At 37.7% G+C, this 19,646-nt stretch overlaps 2 protein-coding genes across 5 annotated transcripts in view; both read left to right on the top strand.

Annotated features, from left to right (window-relative positions):
- The first annotated feature begins 1,420 nt into the window (after positions 1–1,420).
- Positions 1,421–16,593, top strand: LOC109476614 (outer dense fiber protein 3-like). 3 transcript variants are annotated; one of them, XM_019777607.1, is made up of 7 exons: positions 1,421–1,556; positions 9,551–9,684; positions 10,233–10,460; positions 11,104–11,327; positions 11,703–11,843; positions 12,367–12,476; positions 14,989–16,593. In XM_019777607.1, the coding sequence occupies exons 2-6, from the start codon at positions 9,591–9,593 to the stop codon at positions 12,460–12,462; spliced, it is 783 nt and encodes a 260-aa protein (XP_019633166.1). In that variant the 5' UTR covers positions 1,421–1,556; positions 9,551–9,590; the 3' UTR covers positions 12,463–12,476; positions 14,989–16,593. The 3 variants fall into 3 exon arrangements, with proteins under 3 accessions (XP_019633166.1, XP_019633165.1, XP_019633167.1); XM_019777606.1 differs by having other exon boundaries at positions 12,367–12,486; XM_019777608.1 differs by lacking the exon at positions 12,367–12,476 and having other exon boundaries at positions 1,427–1,556.
- Positions 16,594–17,371: 778 nt separating this feature from the next.
- Positions 17,372–19,646, top strand: part of LOC109476616 — a 9,580-nt gene continuing 7,305 nt past the window's right edge. Inside the window, exons 1-3 of one of the 2 annotated variants that reach the window (XM_019777613.1) lie at positions 17,372–17,439; positions 18,209–18,422; positions 19,153–19,209. In XM_019777613.1, the coding sequence (XP_019633172.1) occupies positions 18,240–18,422; positions 19,153–19,209 (240 nt within the window). In that variant the 5' untranslated portion in view covers positions 17,372–17,439; positions 18,209–18,239. The remainder of the gene's footprint in view (positions 17,440–18,208; positions 18,423–19,152; positions 19,210–19,646) is intronic. The other variant, XM_019777611.1, reaches the window with a different exon arrangement.

Genomic DNA, 19,646 nt, shown 5'->3' with positions numbered 1-19,646 from the left:
TTTAGAGCACGTGACTTTCAACATGACACTTTTTTAGGGGCATTTCAATGCCATTCTCTATTTGGGATATAGGTTCAATACTAATGTACATAGCAGTAGTAGATAGTTTAATGTGCTATATAGCAAAAATGGACATTGTTAGGAAAGAACAATGTCCATGAAAAGAGATTATGGCTAAGGCATTGCTATATATTTTCATACTATTGCTAAGGATACTACATGCTTAGTTTTAGAGACATGTTATGTCCATATTCATGTTTTACCGTTGGTTCTATTTTGTTTCTAGTAACGTTTCAGTTTTTTTATACAGGTTAACTTGTTTTAATAGATAGTAAGCCATTTTAACATGCATAATCACATAAAAAGTTGTTCATATGTAACTCCATACTGTTAAAAACTGTAACCAGTTACAATCACTTAATCATATGCATAACTGTAACCAGTTTTTGGGGTAAGATACTTTAAGATTAGAAAATTGTTTTAAATTTTGTGTATCCAATGATCTCTTCCATCACAATATGATATTAGCTGTCACCTTGCTCTTGTGATAGAGTTTGTGGAAATGGAAAAAAGAAACAAACAAGGTTGTTTTGGTTTTTTTTCTAACTGACTTTTAGCCATAGTTTTATTCGATTATTCGATAATCAATGATTAAATTTTAAACAACACATGGTGGCTGGTCGTTCTCTTTTTATAGTACAGTACTGGTGATAGGCTCTTTTGGGCCGCGCCACCGACCCTGTCTCGGTAGGGTGATACAAATATATAGGCCATAAATTGAAAAATAAAACATTGGAAAAAGATACTAGTGTCATAGAATGCCAAAGGAAAAGAAGAAAATGCGAGGAAACGAAAATGAATAGTCTATTATTCACCATACCATAATCTATGTGTTTGTCATTTGTTCAAACTTCATAGATTTCATAATGAAGGCAACTTTTTTTTTTTTTTGCCAAACCTTTTTATTTGCACACCTGCATCAGTTTTGGGGCTACCAGAGGATGTCATCCATATAATCAAATCAACATGGCCTAATATAGAATGGCATAATGGAATATTGTTTTTTTCCGTGCAAAACCTATGATTTAGAGCCTGAAACACGTTATACAGGCGAATTTTAACAAAGTCGCTAATCAAAACCAGGATAGTGAGTGTGAGTGAGTTATGTTTATTCCTGCTATTGAAATAAATCACTAAATCATATGCATAACTGTACACCCGATGTAAATTTGAAAAGTATAACTATATGTTGGATTTTTAATGCATCACATTGTTTGGATGTGGCCTTTTCATTTAATATTATCTTTGCAACCAGAACCCTTACCTGTTTTTGTATACACCTGTCATGAGAAGTGACCCGGGAACGTGTCAGGTGTATGCCACACATTTGACCAATCAGGGTAAAGAATTTCCGTGACGTCACGGTGGTCCTGGGTACGAGCAGAAAAGACCTTTGACCCAAAAAGCAGAGCACTCCAAAGAAACCGTGGGGATCGATTTGCAGCGGCGAAGGAGGCTGAAAATCAGCGCAAACGTCTGAGAAAGTTCGTCTGAAGGTAAGTAGCATAGTCTTAAAGGTTTTGACTCGCTAGAAGAATCGTCAAGACGTAAAATACTCGATGTGCAAGCCGAAAATGTGGTGCAGTTTCCCGCGCAATCTTTTACATATGTACATGCATGGTTTTCCGATGCACCAGGAAGAAACGTCCAGCTTTTTTCTGTCCACTTTTGACCAAATTTCTACCTTTCAAAGACAGTCATAAGCAAAAATTACAACATGGGAGAAAGTTTGACATCTTAGCTGTAGATTTGAGTGGTAGATAGGGGTTTTGGAGGTTTTGTTTTTTCGGTATGTAGACTTGAAAAGTTGAAGGCATGGCAGCGCGGTGTATGTTACATGCCTGACAATGCGTTACCAAGGGCGTTGCTAGGAACGCGAAGTCGAGGACGATAAGAACTTTCGCGAGCAAAATGTGGCATATGTCGAGGAATTTTGATGATTTCTGACCCAAAACGATTTTAGTGACACCCTAAAGCTGTTATATTATGAAATCACTGTATAAAAATGTTTTTCGTGTGTTATATGGTTCAAAATCGGATATTTTCACACCTTTTTAAGTCGTTTACCACACAGTGCATTGAGCCCTCAGACCGAATTCAAACCCACCTTTTCCTCGCCATTGTGTGAGCAAGTTGACCCGAAGCTTCGGTAATATAAAACTTCCAGACCGCAGGATACGCTGGTAACTATGATAACACACCATAAAATACTTAACAATGTTTGAAGCTTAAAATCACTTTTCCGTGACGAAAAAGTTTACCCAATTGATTTTCACAGTATATGAAGAGCCTTTGAAATCAGACATAGAATACTTCACGCCAGCTTAACACACTTCACAGTACATAAATGATTTTTGGACCACGTTTGAAGGTGTGGTTCCCTCTTAAAAAGTTCATAACTCAGGAATTATAGCTTTAGGTCAATGAGAATGCAAATGAAAAAATGTAGGAATTTATGGTAAAAATGTTGAAAGAAATGGTCAACATTTGTTCAAAGTCTTCTTGCATTTTCTGTGCCGAAACCTAAGATCTGGAACTTTAGGAGTTGACTTTGTAATCTTTCTTAGGGTAAACAGAAGTTTAATAACACTCATGAAAACAGTAAACATCTTGTAAATAATTTCATGGCTAGTATTGGCTACAACGCCATAAATTTCTGCTCACTAGAATAGCCAACCTGGCTATGTAGAACTTTTTGGAATAGTACATGTACTTTTGTAAACAGATGAAAATTGAAGGTAAATTTTGTGTTCTGAGCATTTCTATGGGGTGAGTTGTCACAGTTATTAAAACAATGTTTGAAATTCTGCATCTCAAAAGAACATATTGCTGAGCCATGAAAATTCTCTGTTGCGCCTGCTAAGTAAATGGACGTTATACGTTACCAAGTTTGCTTCCTAAAACAATTTTTTTTCTCTGAAGTACAAAATGTATGATGTTATTCTGTTGCTATCAACCATCTCTGTGTGTTTGTTATATATTGTGAGTGAGCATAATAGGTTCAAAATGTTCAACATTGTCAGGTGGTTTGCTGGAAGTAAAATCCTTTGTCACATATTTACAATCTTGTAACAGATATAGCTAAGCTACGTGTTTGTTTCCATACTCTACCACTGAACTGTATGAACTTATAAACATTTGCGACGCTTGCAACAATGTTTTCACAACATAAAGCTCTTTTTGATAATGGGCACTGGAAAGTTAGAGTATAGAGTTTACGGTCAAGCTAAACAAGTTCTTTCCGTGTCAATGATTTCACATAATGTTATGCCACTGAACGATTTGTGGTTGTGCACAGGCTTATCCATAAGTGTACTGACCAATCGTGTATGTTGTAACAGAAGCAGTGCTAACATTTTAACTCAGCAATCTTCTACAAATTTGTAACAACTTCCCTGATTTGTCCACGACTTAGACTCAGACTAACCTTGCATGTTACCATGGTATAGCCATTTGGCTAAGAAACTGATAAAACAGTTGAAAGTTGTAAAATTTAGGGTGTTAAATAGAAATATAGGTGGGTAGGTTTGTACACTCTCAATTTGTTTTTTAGAATACATTGGAAAGTTTTGAAATATGTACTGGGGCTGGAAATACTTAATGCATATTTGCACTTTTGTGCACCCAAAACTGTACAATGTCATGTAATTTTTTATCGAGGCTGCACTGGTACACCTAGATATTTGTATATCATACAGCATATATTCCTAAAATTCAAGTGTCTGAAAAATTACCTGTTTAAATTTCAAAGGTTGTAGAATTTCAGGTCCAAGCTCTAAAGAGCAACAGTAAGGTTTGTTATTAGGTTTTGCTGACATTATACTTTAATATTTTATATGCCACGCACCCGAAGCACCAACATTTGTATGTCCTTTACTGTACCATCTCAAGAAGCCTTTTCTTTATACCACTTCATATACATGTATATATACTGTCCATTGTGCCCAATCTATTAAACCAACAAAGAAGACGGAAATACATATCCGCTCAAATACTGTTAACATACAAAATTGTATGGATTCTACACCCTCTAAATTGTCTGAATTCAACAGATTCATTTCTCTTAACCCCTTTCTAGTTAACACTCACATCATATCGATATGATTATGATAAAAAAAAGGCCTAAAACTGTGGAAAACCCCAAGAGAGCTTGAAGTTTACCCGGGTTTATTGGAGCGTACCCGTGGTAGCCAGGTAACAGTCGTGTAGGCGGAGTCTATGACCAGGGCAAATACAGCGCCATTGTGGACTGTTTGACTACGTGTGTAACCTAAAAGTATTACTGGATTAACTCAGGCTTATTTACGGCATTAGCAGTAGCTGATTTATGTTTCCCTATAGAATATTACGACAATAGATTTGAAATGGTAACAATATGTCACTCAGGCGTGACAGTTGTGAAATACCAAGGGGGAGACTTGGGAGTCAACATGACATTTTTCTAGCTTTTGTTTCTTTAAAAAACATGCTTCCTTAGGAACAGGAAATAGAAAAATGATATTACCTTTCAACATCTGCTTGGAGATTAATATTTTACAACTGTCATGACTGTGAGACAAATTTTTACAATTCAATATTCCCTATTGTTAAATACAATTGCATATAAAATTGTTGCATATGGTGTGTCTTACTAGTTTTTCTAAAACTTAAAGTCAATAATTTCATATGCACAAGCACATACCAACTTTAAAATTAAAATTATGAGTTTTAAAATCTATCATGATATAATTTATATATTAATTTGGCTTATTACTTAAGAACTCATAGAACATAAGTACAATCATGACAGGTTTCAGACTTGCAAGTTGGTTGAGAGAAACAACTTATTCTAGAACACAGCAACCATGGTGCCTTCCCTGTATTGGCATTATGAAAACTACTTCTGACCTCAATGCTCACATTGAACTTGGTGAAAAGCCAAGTGCTCTGCTGAAAAACAACCCAGAAAATATCAAGTACCTCCTAGTTATACACCGTGGCGCACCGAGCACTCAGTTATAGAAACAACCCCACCCAAACCTACACAGGAGAGACATGAAGTGGGTTTGAAACTTTGCTTTGTAATCTAGCTTAAACAAGTGCACAGTCTACTATGCAGTTTAGGAGTGAATTAACTGGTGTTTGAATAGGTGGTAGAACATAAGTTTTGTGGTAGGTTTTTAACTGTTTTAAAAGTTCACGAAAAATTTACCAGAAATTGCTTTGACACTCAAGTTAATCTAAGGGCCAGTGATCACAGTGATCTGATTCTTACCTTAATAAAAGTGTACATTCTAAGAAGTAAAATTGTCCTTAAAAAAATAAAACTATAAGACGTCAACTTCTGCCTAATAGTTTGAGGAGAGCCACACCTCGAGTTTGTTTTTGTTAAAGATCCCAATACACTTATCAAGGAGAGTATGGGTCCTTCCTGGTGTAAGTGGTTCAAACCTTACAGTCTGGTCTTATACACTTTAAACACGCAAAACTAGTGTTTTACCCCTTAATTTTGCATTTCTTTAATCTATGAGAAGTCTGAAGACTTTCAATCTGGTCGAAAGTCCTTAGCAACTGTTATAACAACCCCCTAACAACAAGCTGCCCATGTTATGTCCAGGCCGATGGTGTAGTATTAGTTGGCGCTCTCTTTGCTATGAAAATAAACCTCCCACCCACTCCAGTACCCCCTAGAAGAAAAACAAAATCAAACAAAGGGTGGCAAGCATTTGTGCCAATCAAAACAAACCAGTAAATGAGACAGTAAGACTGCCGTAAATTCATTTACTTTCGTAGTCATTTTACAGTATTTTGCAAAAATATGAGGGAAAAGGAGGTTTACATAGTATTTTAGAGGGGTAAAACAATTCAATTCTGTAGTACATTGGAAATGCATATTTGCGATGTCATAAAATTAGCAGTGGTGAGGTTATGTTCAAAATAAAACAGCCGCAAAAACTGTTAAAAATTTTACAGTACATAGAATCCTAGATGGATTTCTTCCTACTAGTATATTATTTTAATTTTTGTGAGTTTAAAAAATTTAGTGTAGGATACTTTTCTTTCTAGCTTGTCAAATTTGGATCTTTGCTTCTTTTAATGCTCTTTTGACAATATTATCTTTTAGTTATTGGGCAATGAAACAGAGTGAATTGCATAATTACGTCAATGCAAAGGGCTCCTGATATAGAGTGGACGTAATAAAAGCAATAAAACCTGGTCATTGATTGTATAGAAATCTGAACTGCAGCAAAAACAATTACTGCAATAAAGTAATAAATCTGGTGTACATTTATTGAGGGCCATATACAGTTCAGGTTTATTAGCACACAGAGTAGTTTACAATTTTACAGTATTGTAAAGTAGCAGCAAGAAAAAAGGCCATGGTACTGTAACTCTTGAAATATTCGCAGACATTTTTGCGATAACCTCTGCTGCAAAATTATGACACAATGCACAAATTTATGCACAAATGCACATTTCCATTTCATTACTACATCATTGTATTATTTTTTCAATCGCGATCAACTTTAAACCAGTTATAGCAAAAAAAACTCCTTTTCCCTTCCAAAAACAGATTGATTTACAGTATAACGCGGTTAAAAAACGGACCAGTACATGCACCTGTACATTTTCCTACTTACTTTGGATAACGTAATACTCTCATGTTATTTCACTAATCACTATAATTATTGAGGACTTTTTCAAGAAATGTCTTTAACATCTGGATATCTGAAGTCTGCTGTTGCATTTTCAGATTAATTTTTTTAGACAGTATGATATGTAATGCCCCCCTCCCTCCATTTCTTTGTTTGAAGTACTAAAATCAGTGTCCCACTCCGACAGTCACAGTTGAGTCAACACCGAGACATTCCAAAGTCCTGACATCATCACCCACCACTATCAGCTTTAGTCAACACTATTGGCTTAAATACCTCAAACAATACGTTATCCATTTAGTCCTAGTAGGGGGTGATTGAGACAATAATGAAATTATCACAATTGTCTGGAAAATAACAGGTTAGAATGACATTATTTTTATCATACAAAATAAGGCAGTGTTAAGCATTGAGCAACATGTTTAACATTTTCAGTTTAAATTCCTGCATATATTTGCAAGCAATTCAATTTACTCAAGAAAACTCACTTTAAGAGATTCTAGAAGAAGAAGACACTGTGGGTCCAATGACAAGAATTTTTAGCATTTGAGAAATTCTTATACTTTCCTTGCTAAAAATCTCAAGCAAAATCCGGCAACAAGATGTTGAAAATCGATTTAATTAAAGATATCGGCATTCCTGTTGCTTCTTGGCACAGTAGTTTATTTACTCATAACACTGTACTCCATAGCACCCAGTGGTTTCATACAGACATACAGAAGTATTTGACCTGCCCCACCGATAACATGGTGCCATTTTACACCTGACTGGTCACCTAAGCCCAAACAAGGCCAGACACAAAGACTCTTTGTCTGTATAGATTAGTAAGGGCTAATTCTTTGAACAAAGAAAAACTAGTGCAAAATTTTGCTTCTATGTTATTAACCGATACTAAAATCCACGAAAAATGACCTGGTATTAGTCAGAATGATATTCAAGGACTATTGCAAAAAAACGTTTTAATTTTTGCTTGGATAAACTGTTTTGAGAGCATTTTCTCTACCACAATGCCACCTTTATAGTGATTTTCAGGATGACAAAAGAAAGATAAAGAGTTTAGAAAGGTTTTTAGATTTCAGAGATAGCTAAAAGGCTTAGCACACAATCCCCTGGTGAAAAGGATGGTTGTTAGTGGTTAGTATCTCCTAACAGAACACCTGTTGTTTCACCTGTGCTGCTCTGTTTCCACCTGTTTTATTTGGTTTCCTTGGTTGCCAGGGAGACACGGGTGATCTGTGTCTGTGTCAAGGTTGCAGAGACACCTACTGGGCATGTTTGGTACTGCAGGCATCCGAGATGACACTTTATCACTCCTTTTCATAAAAGAAAGATTTTTCACAGCCAATCTTTGGGGGAAAAACTACTTTAAACCCAGACTACACAAAACAAGAATACTCAGAACAGTTGTGCCATACGATATTTCTTTGAAAGTACCGATAATAACGATATTGTCCCCTGATACTCATTATATTAAATTATAGAGATGTATGAATAAATTCATGACTAAATGATAACAGATTTTTTATTATATTACTATACTGATATAATTCATGTAATGTTACATATACTATAGAATTGTGCAGACAAAATATTAGCTGTATTTCATTGAGATACTTTTTCCAAAAATAATGGACATGTAGCTTTACTGAACATAACTGCCAAATTTGGTAAGATAAAACTTGGCAAAAGTTTTAATTTTTACAGTATTCCATAACAACAGTAGTCAGCATGTATGATATATGGCAGGGACTCGTAAAACGTGACCACACTTCCGGTGAAAGTGGGGCAACTGTTACCATAACAAAACAGTCTATTGTTGTCTGTTCCTCTTCCGATATCCTTCATGACACCTTCACAAATCACCCGCTAGTCTGCCATTTCATGTCGTTAATTTTTTATAAGCTAGCCCTGCGGAACGACACCACACCCAGTCAGGGAGGGTTGTTTCCATAGTGACTCTATTTGATTTTGAGGTCAGTGGAGCAAAGATGGGCTGTTCTATTCCACTTACAGGGGTGTGACTTTGCAGACTTTAGTTTGACTGTCATAGTGTTGCACTTCATGATAGCAATTGAATTTTTCAAAACTGTATCCTCTTATTTTTATCATTTTTGCAATGTAGTAAGATGGTTGATAGAATTCAGCACTAAGGACAGGGCCAGTTTTGCAGCTATTTTTTCACCTGTGTATAAAGGTTTTGTTTTTGGCGTGTCTGTGTGTTTGGTTGTGTTTTCATAGATATTTTCACATGCTAGACATGTCAGAGACACTAACAGGAAGTTAGCTCAAAGGTCCCAGAAAAGGTTATCAAATTTCCTGTCTTCGATTTCCAGCTATACACACACACACACACACACACACACACACACACACACACACACACACACACACACACACACACATATGTTATAGCTGTTACCTTATGAGAGCCATTGGGAAAGAATGTTTTGAAAAATCAGTGAGAAATTCACAATGAATAAAGCAAAGTCACAAAAACTTGAGATATGTGATCAAATTCTTGTTCCATAACTATACCAGCTCTGCTTGCAAAACTTTGCATAACATTGTTTTCTGCTTTCAAATATAATATCTGATTCTCCATAAGCTACATAATGGCAGAAGTCTTGCTCTTCTATTGCATATGAATGGCTTGTTTGCCTGAACAATTATTATGGCAATATTGTGAACAAAGGTGAAAACTATGTCAGTTAACTCCCATTGGAACACCATAAGAATCACGTCAGAATACATGACCTATATTAACTTTAAGTTCCGGAGGGACCTAAGTTAAAACCTACCATCCATCATTTGTATGACTTGAAATGTTTAATAGAAGAATTCTTGTGTTGTCACAGAATTGCTCAGATCTGAGCTAGCTGACATCGCAGGAGAACCATGGGATCCAACTGGCAGCCCACGCGACCACGCGGCCCGATCGCGGCCATGTACCACAGCCCCGGGCCCAAGTACATGGTGCCGGGCAGTACAGGTCTGTATGGGAAGGGGTAGGATAGGTTTAGGATGGAGGGAGGGAGGGGGGCAATCACAAAATAATACATGTTTATGATACTAAGAGTTTAAGGAACACATTTGTAGATAAAGTGATACTAGGAGTTGACAGGGCAATGCATTTAATTGGTAAGCACAGAATGTTGTAAAATCGTACATATAAGGCAGTATGTATACTCTATACTGGAGCATACAGGGAAATTTGTGATACTAGAAGAAGTTTCATTCAATTGTAATTGTTTAGATTTTGTGATGACATGATTTCTATGTCAAATGTGAGTTTTGCTTGGTTTGGTAAAATTACAACAACAAGATATCACTTTGAACTATGAGTATAGGGCTGTAAAAGGCAAAATTTAGCAAATAGTATTTAGTACAAGACAAGGCACAGATTCACAGCTATGAAGTAACCAAACACAGGACTACTTTCAGTCCTTTGTGTTCACCAAAGTGTAGTGATGTCAGGTTCTACAAAAGAACCCTGTCATCTCCGCACCCTTCCCTCCCCCCTGCGTGTTGCCCTACCAGGACACACCCAGACTTTCGCTACAGGTGCGAAGAAACACGACCCGACCCGTAAGCTGGCTCCGGCCTACAGCTTCGGCATCCGACACAACAAGTATAGCAACGACTGTAGCCCGGGTCCAGGCTACCTGGTGCCGTCCAACATCCTCCGTCAGGGGAAGGATGGGACCCCACATTACTCCCTGTACAGCCGGCCGAAGGACATCACCATGTTCAGCACACCTGGCCCAGGTGATTGTCACATGACTGTGACATGATTGTCACATGACTCTCACATGATTACCAAATGATCGTCACATGACTCACATGCTTACCAATGATTGGTTATTTTTTTATTGTTCACTTGCACATAAATCAAAACAAACAAGACAATTTACTTTAACTTCATTGATACTTCTAAATTATCAAAAGTACATTGTGCAGTAAATAAATAGCACATACAGCTATTTCTAGGGAATGAAAATGTTTGTTAAGAGATGAGAATGGAAAAAAATGTTTGTACCTTACTCTAATGGCACTGACCCTGGTGCTGAAATCTGCATGATTGTTACACTGTTGCCTTCCATGTAATATTCATGTTTACCGAAGGAAAACATATTGTTTTTACTCAATTTCCTCTTCCTCTTCTCCAAACACTAACCTCTGACCTGGCCAATGACATGATTTGTTGACGTCTGTCACCATGGTGACTGGTGTTGGGTTACATAATGTTGAAAACTTCATGGTCTGCTCTGCTCCTGTCACAATATACTAGTAGTACATGTATGTGAATATGTTTGAGTAAAAATTAACAGGGCAGACCATGTCCGAAGGTAAACATTATGCATGTTACTTCTCTAGTCTCACCATATGTTTGCTATACCATCCCCGTTAGGTGCGTACGCTCCCGAGAAATCCGGCCGCTCCGCGTCTCGTACAGCCCCAGCGTACTCTCTCTCGTCCCGAACGCGAGGCTTCAAGTTCGACAACACGCCGGCGCCCAATGCCTACTCCCTGCCGGCCGTGGTTGGACCGAAGGCTGTCGGGAAGACCTCGGCACCGAACTACTCGCTGACGAGCCGGCAGAAAATTGGCAGTTTCCACGAGGACTTACAGAAGGTGATCTTTTGTGAAAGCTACAGAATTTACTGACATTTGAAGGGTAACAACAAACACTTTATGGGGAAAAACAATTCTACATTCAAGGATTATGGCTTTTAAGGCTTCTGTCCCCAAAAGCCTTGTATTGTTGTAGAATAAAGCTTATAGAAGTCGTCTTTCCACCAACCCAGTCTATCAATTTTTTAGAATCACTCTAAAAAAATCTCTCAATCTTTTAGATGCCTTTTCAAACTCATTGTTATGGAGAGCTGACATTGGACATTGGTTAGCTTCATTGTCATCCTGTTTATGCATGATTGTCACATGATCATCACATGGCCAGCACATGTACATCACATGATGATCGCAATACTGTTCCTAACCACTCTACAGACCCCAGGACCAGGCACGTACAGAGTAACGGACCCCAACATCAACCGTGGCCGAGCTCCGCTCTACTCGATGACCGGAAGAAACCAGATGCCGGGCGACACCACCAAGAAACCGGGCCCTGGCGCACACAGCCCAGAAAAGGTGTGGTTGTTGTGTGCTTATCATTCAAATAACTACATAAAATACCATAAAACACTCACTAACAAAAGCAATATGAGGTTAGGAGTCAGCTATGACAATCTATCGACATGTATGAAAAAACTAGCCATGACAGAGTTATGAAGACGTTCTAAAAGTCAATTTTGCAAGTACATGTAGTTATAAGGAAATTAATCTGTTATGATATACAGAAAGTATAATATAATCGGCCTGCAAGCATGCCTTTGCTGGAATGAATGAAAAATGACATATGAACTTGAGTACATTTTGTAACATTAAGAAAGAGCAAGTGGGTTCAATATAACATAAGTGAACTTACAACTAAACTTTAAGCATGACTTAAAAATGCTCCTTTGAATGGATTGATAAAGAGCCAATGGGGTGATAACAAAATATTGTATGTTAACATCTTACATAATATAATTCTTTCCTCTTCATACATTGTTTGCAACAAAGATTTTATCCTGTTTTTTCTCTTTTTTTCTTTTGTTATTTTCTATCACAGGTGTATCAAAACGCCAAGAGAAAGCCGCCAGAATTCTCATTCGGAATTCGGCACTCCGAATACATAGCACCCCTCATCGTTGATCCCTCCTACTAACACATGGCGTTTGTGTAAGCACGGGTATAACATATTTATTTTTCTTTTATTGTTTGTTTATTTATTTATTTGTGTAGGCAACAACTCTGTGAGGAAGTCTACCACTGCAGTCAATTCTCAAATAATCAGACTTTTTTTCTACTCCTAGCTCCTTAAATCATCTACGGATGTCTCTATTGCCACACACACACAAACAAACAAACAAACAAACAAACACACACACCCATCCAGCCCTGTCTCTTCTAGGTTCAAATGATGTCCGCACAACATTGACTACTTTGTCTGCATCTCTGGTTTTCTCCGCTTTTGTATGAAGATTCCCTTCTTAATCTGACAAAGAAAAGCTTCAACTGTCATATTCGCATTCCATGATGATCTACTTTATTTCAAAAGCAAGATATATACAGTCAAACATGTCCAAGTGACCACCTCTACATATTAAGGACCACCTGGCTAAAGCGACCACTTTGTGGCAGTCCCTTATATAATTTCCCATTGTTACAAGCATTAGGAATCCTGTCTATAGTGACCACCTGTCCACATAGACACAAGTTTATAGGTCCTCTGAGTGGTCTTCTTGGGCAGTTTTGACTGTACTCAGCAAATTTTGTCTGTCCCTCAAATGGTTATTAAAATGATCACTGATTTTCCCCCTCTACATGTATGTGAAGCATGTGTATGTTGACCTTGACATCTTTACTATTGACCTTCACTATCATTCTTACTCCATGTCGATGTCTTGTCCTTCTCTCTCAGGTTAACCTTCACAAAAAATCTCCCGGCTTCTATTTTGGAGTCCGCCATTCTCAATATAAATGTCCCATCATGGTTTAGATGTACGGTATTTTTCAGGATTCTTTCTTCACAGCAATCACTGCTTGCTTTGCCACCTGCTAGCGTACATGTAGCTTGCTGCCAGGGTGGTAGTATTGAGCAAATGTCTTGTATAAGAATTATATATACTTCACAGAATGTTTCCAACTTTGACAGAACTCGGTACTGTAAAATTTTACTTTTGCAGATATTTTGCAGTATGATGAGGTTGTTAGTATTGAAAGTTCAGTCGTAAAAACAATTCTGTAATACATTTAAACACATATTCACAGTCTTAAGATTTTGACTACTGCAAAAGTACATTTACACCAGGGTACATCATTTCTAAATCATGTTATCTCGATTGTTCTTGCAATCACTTGAAACATGAAACTGCTCAGAATCATCTGGCTTTGTAAAAGAGTTTACTTTTTAGTCACAAGTTCAGGAAAGAGCGTGTTGAACTCTGCAAAGCATTCAGTGAAGTGTATGTATTCTAACCTGGGCCTAGAATGCCAGCCTGAGTACCATCTGATTTTAGTGGGGTCATTGCACTCGCTGACCCAAAAGTCAAATTTATCAAGTCAGTGACTGCAAGAAGCCTCGTTATAAATGGAATGGCACCTAGGCTAATAGAATGCTAGTACATGTATACAGATTCAAGTTGCATGGCATCATCCTAAGTGGAACGAAAGGCTGAAAGAAGTTGTGAAACATAATGCAGTAGAGTTTAGCGATCTTTACAGATAAGTTGCAGAAATTGCATCCGTAACTTGACAATCTTTTGTCATATGATTCCATCTTCAGTTTCATGTTGACCCTTTACTAGGATGTCAGCAGAATGTACTGCACCTGTGTGAAATGCAGTTTTTTCATAGTTATCATTGGATTTTGTTTGGTCAACGTTGCATCAGAATTATGCCAGATGCCGACAATATCTTCTCTGACACAACATTTGAAAACTATAGAGGGCATGTCATCCTTAAATGCACAAATATGACCCTAAACTAGACATTCTGCCAAAGTGCTATGCAAAATACATTAAGGGGTTTTACACAGGTGCAGTATGTTATGCCAAATGCTTCCTTGAACAAAAGCAGTTCTGTATCATGTGACCATTTTATCCTGTCTGCTTTCAGCAACTGCTAAAATTGGTTCTGTCAATACTGTCCTGTATGTTTATAACTTGGTTTGTTTCCACTTTCAGACAGATTTTTCTGTATGTCTGCACAGCAAATGCTACCGTAGCACACTGCTTTGCATTTATATATAAGCCACAAACTAAGTAGGAAAGTCTCTGTCAATGTAGCATAACTGATTATGTTGTTTAAAACTAGGTAATCAACTCCTAGCATAATAAGTCCTGCATGCAAAAACTTTAATCCAAAAGTTGGCACAGTTATATGATGATGTCTAGTGCATGAGTAATTTAGAAAATAAATGATTTTAATACATATCTTAATATAAACTTCCATTCTAATAACAATAAGTGTATAGTATATAGTGTTTTTTAAACTAAAATATCAGTAGTATTGCAAATTAATGTTAATTTGTATAGATATATTAGTCTTAAATATTACAACAACACTAAAGCCTTAACAGCAGACTTACACTTACGTGGCAGTTTAAGATTCAAAAACTGGACTTGATCTTTTTTTCTACAACTTGAGCTACTTTTTTATTGTTGTTTGTTCATTCTCCCCGACGTCACAGGTGACCATGCACAAGTTGCAGTACCCACAACACTCTTTTGGAATCCGTCACTCTGAGTACATTGCACCACTCATCATTGACCCAGTGGAGTAGCCAATCACAACGAGCCAGCAGTACAAACCAACCAATGAGATCTATCCTTTCACATCTATCACCTGGGAGCCCAGCCAATGGGATCCATTCATACATACTTACAAGCAGCCAATCACTTTTTAGCTTAGTGACCAGCTTTGCTGGTGTGACCTTTCTTCAGTGTTATATTTTACCTCAGTTCAGTTGTTAATACTGTCAACAGCAAAAAAAGATTATATATTCGTCAGGATTCTTTTTTAGTATGGGTGCAGCCATGTTCCCATTTTTTCTTTATTTTGTCTTTGTCTATTTCATTTGTCTAGAGGAATATGAAATTATCATGATTTGACAATGTGTGAAAAAGATTATTCACAGTTACAATACGATACTGCACAATTAGCAACATCATACCTTAGGATGACCTCATGTAATTTCTATATTTTTGCCAACGAGATTCGGTTTTTCCTTATTTGCTGCTTTTAATTTTTCGTTATTCAAGAAGATTGGCTATCTCAGAATATTTGTTTTATTTTGTTGATTGTATTAAAAGAGAAAGCTTCATACAGATGTACATATTTTGTAAGGAAAGTTTTCCCAGTTGTTGATTTGGTAAGCGTAAACAATCTCAGTGAAGATAACAGAAATAAATGTGATAGAAATGGCTTGTCCAGATACCTGAGAAATGGCTATTAGTGACAAATGTACTGTAGTTGTCAATGGAGTTCAATTTCTTGTCATCAAACTTTTGGGACTTTGTAAAGGTGAAAATAAGGGATTCTATAGTCACAGTGAAATATCATCATCCAAACTTCTTATTCCTTGTTTATTTTCAGCTTTTTGTTATGATAAACTGTGTGACATTGCAGTAAGACGCATTTCAGTTAAAATTTCTCTGTATGTAATTACAGTAACAGATATGCAGCTAGTACAATTCTGGTGTTATAAAAAATAGAGCTGTCAAAAATGGTTTTAAAAAAAGATTGTATATTTTTTACTATCAAAGCGTAAGGGCTAAACAACATATCAAGGCATCCAAGAAGTTCAGTGTGACAAAAAAAATGTTAATCTATTCAAAACTATTCAAAAAGAATGTTTGTGTGTTTGTCACGTGTGTGAAAAAATCAAACATGGCCGCCAACATCAGATAGAATACTATGCAGTGTGCCGCCATCTTTTATTTTGCTTGTTATGTCTTATAACAAAGGGGTCAAATTCTCAAGGGCAAATGTGGTCTCAGAACAAATAAAAAGGTCTACGAGAAATTTCGAAGCCAAGGAAAAATATTTTCCACAACAGTCTATGCAAATAACAGGTATTTACTACATAAAGTGCGCTGCTGCTGTGCAAATGTGCCATTTTTGTTGACCCAAAAAAACTTTTTGGTGGAAAAGGGGTGAAATTGTCCAGGAGAATTTGGTTCCCGATATTAACGGTTTGTATTTTCTCCACTCCTCTTGCCCTAATATGGTCTGGTGGTGATTTAGTGTATATTTGATAGGAATACCAATAAAACCTTCCTCAATATAAACCCTACAATATGCTGATCATTTTGTCGTCGTTATACGCATTGTGTGCATTTCAGGATACTTGCATAGAGTAAGCATTATCATGTACAAAGCAACATTATACATAGCCGTTGCTGGCGTATGATGTAAAATTCTCTTAAAGTTTATGGTACCTTTTTCGCGCGTTTTGAAGCTGAAGAGAACGTACAATAACTTCCGAAATATCTTGTGTAGCAAAAAGTGTACCCTATTAAAACTTTTAAGTATTAATAGGTACGCTTTTTAAAATCTACTTTGTTTGGCTTGACAAAAAGTGCACTTTTTAAAGCTTTTTTTAAAACCCACTTAGAAGTTACGAACCCACCCACGGTCACCTTTGTGCGACCTTGGGACTTAACCTGTGACTTCAAGGAGTCTTAAGCCCCACCTGTTTACCTTTGGTGACGTATAAATACCTTAAGCACCCGTGTGATCGTATGTGGACGACATGTAGACCACATACATGCTGATACATGTTGACTCGGTGTGTGCGTGTGTGTTTAAGTCACATGTACACAGGTCAGTGAACTCTTAAGGACATGGCCGATCTTGTACGTTGTGATCAGGCCAATGTATCCATACTCCCATAAACGTAGTCCCTAGCGAACGCGTCAATAGTCAATACCTTCAATACAACAAATAATTCCATGGCATATAAGGCTATGAGCTTTTCTACGGTAAGGTTGTTCATACCGATATCATCGCTATGATTTCTCATATGCAACGTATTGTCACACCTGGCGCGTAGGAATACACGTTTGCACTTTGTGAAGAGGGCGGAAGTAATTCGCACCTGTTGGAGATATCGCCAAGACCCATACGAGAAGGAATCCAGGTAAGACTGCGCTTTTAACTACTATTGACCATGAACACTTAACATATAGAACATTATAGTGTGTTGCTGTAGTCTTTAGACAGTTGATCGAGCGCTGTAATAATTTTTGAGGCCACTGTTAGGGTTGCGATCCATGAAATAACGTCAAATTTACAGAAAGTTGCAGTGCAAGTTGTACGTGTTTACATCAGACTAAAAAGGTGCCACAGACTGTTGTTTCAATGTTGAAAATACCCAAGTATATAATAATAGTCTTTGTACAAGTTCAACCTCTGACAGAGAGCCGTCTTATGGTATGGACCCAAACGCCACAAAGGCCTCTGTCTAACACAGCGATGTTTGGTGATTTACGTATTCGTTAACCATTAAACTAGCCTCCTGTGCAGCGGGGTGGGGAAGAGTTTTTAACGCGTTAGTTTAAATTTAATCTAGCCGGCCATCCTACATAGCCGCCGAGAGAAGGGTCCATTCCGCCCCGTTATTAAAATAACGCGTTAAAAACTCTTCCCCACCGCCGCGGGGCCAACACAGGAGGCTACATTAAACGGGCCAGAAAAATAAGACTCGTTCACGTGTATTGAAGTTTAAATATTAACCTTTAACTAAGTTAAGAGACTATTTTTACACAACCAAGTCTTTTATTCGATCAGCCGACGTTTCTGTGACAATATTAACTTTTTACCTTAAGTTTTATCTTGGCAAGAAAAGGATAATTTGTTATCGAGAGACAGAAGAGTTTGTGATAAAAAGTCAATAATTTTCTCCGCAGTTTGAACAGTCGGGAGTGATAGCACACCACCATGGAGACCCAAAGTCAGCCAGGTTCCCGCTCTCAGCGGATGCAGTACCGGGTGGCAGGCGCTAGGGGGCTCGGGGGAGCCATGATCTTCTTCGCCGGGCTTCTGCTGACTTTCGGGATCATCGGAATGGTCATACAAACACTGCTGTTCTACGTCGGGGCGCCCATCTGGACTGGACTTGTGGTACGACACATTTTTTTTTAATTTACAATTCAACTTGGAGAATACAAGTGGTGAGATACTCTAGCTATAGCTAATTTTCGCGGCATATTTTCAGACAGAAATCGTAAAAAACATTTAATTATCATAGAAGTTCCATCTGTGTTGATAGTAATTATAGTACAATGCAACACAGGGATAAAAATTTTCAATATATTTGACCACTGTCGCCATCATGATAATTAATGACCAATCACTTCCGAACGTAAACTCGCGAGAGTTACGGTTACAGACACGTGGCCTTATTCACACGGAAATTGACGGATACGTGACGTCTGCAAATGGTCAAACGTGCTAGGTAGTTTATATCGTCCTCCGTCTCTGTTTCATGATGACTAGAGTGCTCTGATTATTTACTGTGTGAAGGTGACAGTGGTCGAAAATTTGCCACTGGGAAGTGTTACAAATAAATATTTTAAGCATATGTGATTCAAAAATATCCTTAGAGATAGCCTCCTGTGCAGGCCCCGCGGCGGTGGGGAAGAGTTTTTAACGCGTTATATATTTTAATATAGCCGGCCATCCTACATAGCCGCCGAGAGAAGGGTCCATTCCGCCCGTTGCCTTTACTGTTAGAACTCAGTTAGAACTACTAGTAGTAAATGATGAACAAGTGTAATTGGCGACGCCTCAGGGGCGGAGCCATTTTCTGACCGAAACCAATAAGTGATGTTACCGATTTTCGTCCCTGCAGTACCTGGTGACAGGCATTCTGGGAGTCGTATCCAGCCACAGGAACACCAAATGTTTGGTGAGTTAATACAAAGTAACATCATTACTTTGGACCTCTGAATAATTCCAGTTCTCATCAAAGCACCGTTAACATACCTGTCTCCAAGTCATTTTACAACAACAGCTTCTTTCCCCGGACTGCAAAATTATGGAACTCTCTTCCAAACATACGCTCTGCATAAGGGCACGGGAGACCTTTCCTTTCTTCCAAACAGATGCTTTCCGTCAGATTACAATCCACAAAGCTTACAAAACAAGGTCCACCGCCATCTCCTGACATAACTACATTATACTCACTTAAGTACCTCTTGGCCTTGCATTGAGCGACACCGTTAAAAAAAAGGCAAACCTCCCTCTACTATTGAGAGTAACAACATTCCCATGATCTGAGTGATTGGTTTTATCTCTGGTATTTGTTCTAGGTCATCAGCCTTCTGATAATGTCATGCTTGAGTG

This window comes from Branchiostoma belcheri, unplaced genomic scaffold (genome assembly GCF_001625305.1).
Source record: "Branchiostoma belcheri isolate BF01 breed outbred unplaced genomic scaffold, Haploidv18h27 scaffold38, whole genome shotgun sequence".
Classification (NCBI taxonomy): Eukaryota; Metazoa; Chordata; class Leptocardii; order Amphioxiformes; family Branchiostomatidae; genus Branchiostoma; species Branchiostoma belcheri.
Note: the sequence above shows the minus strand (reverse complement) of the source record. Positions and strands in the feature narration are given on the sequence as shown.

Bases quoted from the DNA above. Each gene is read 5' to 3' on its own strand.
- LOC109476614 (XM_019777607.1), top strand. From the start codon at position 9,591: ATGGGATCCAACTGGCAGCCCACGCGACCACGCGGCCCGATCGCGGCC. The intron at 9,685-10,232 runs GTCTGTATGGGA...TTGCCCTACCAG, and splicing joins CATGGTGCCGGGCAGTACAG to GACACACCCAGACTTTCGCT. The intron at 11,328-11,702 runs GTGATCTTTTGT...ACCACTCTACAG, and splicing joins TCCACGAGGACTTACAGAAG to ACCCCAGGACCAGGCACGTA.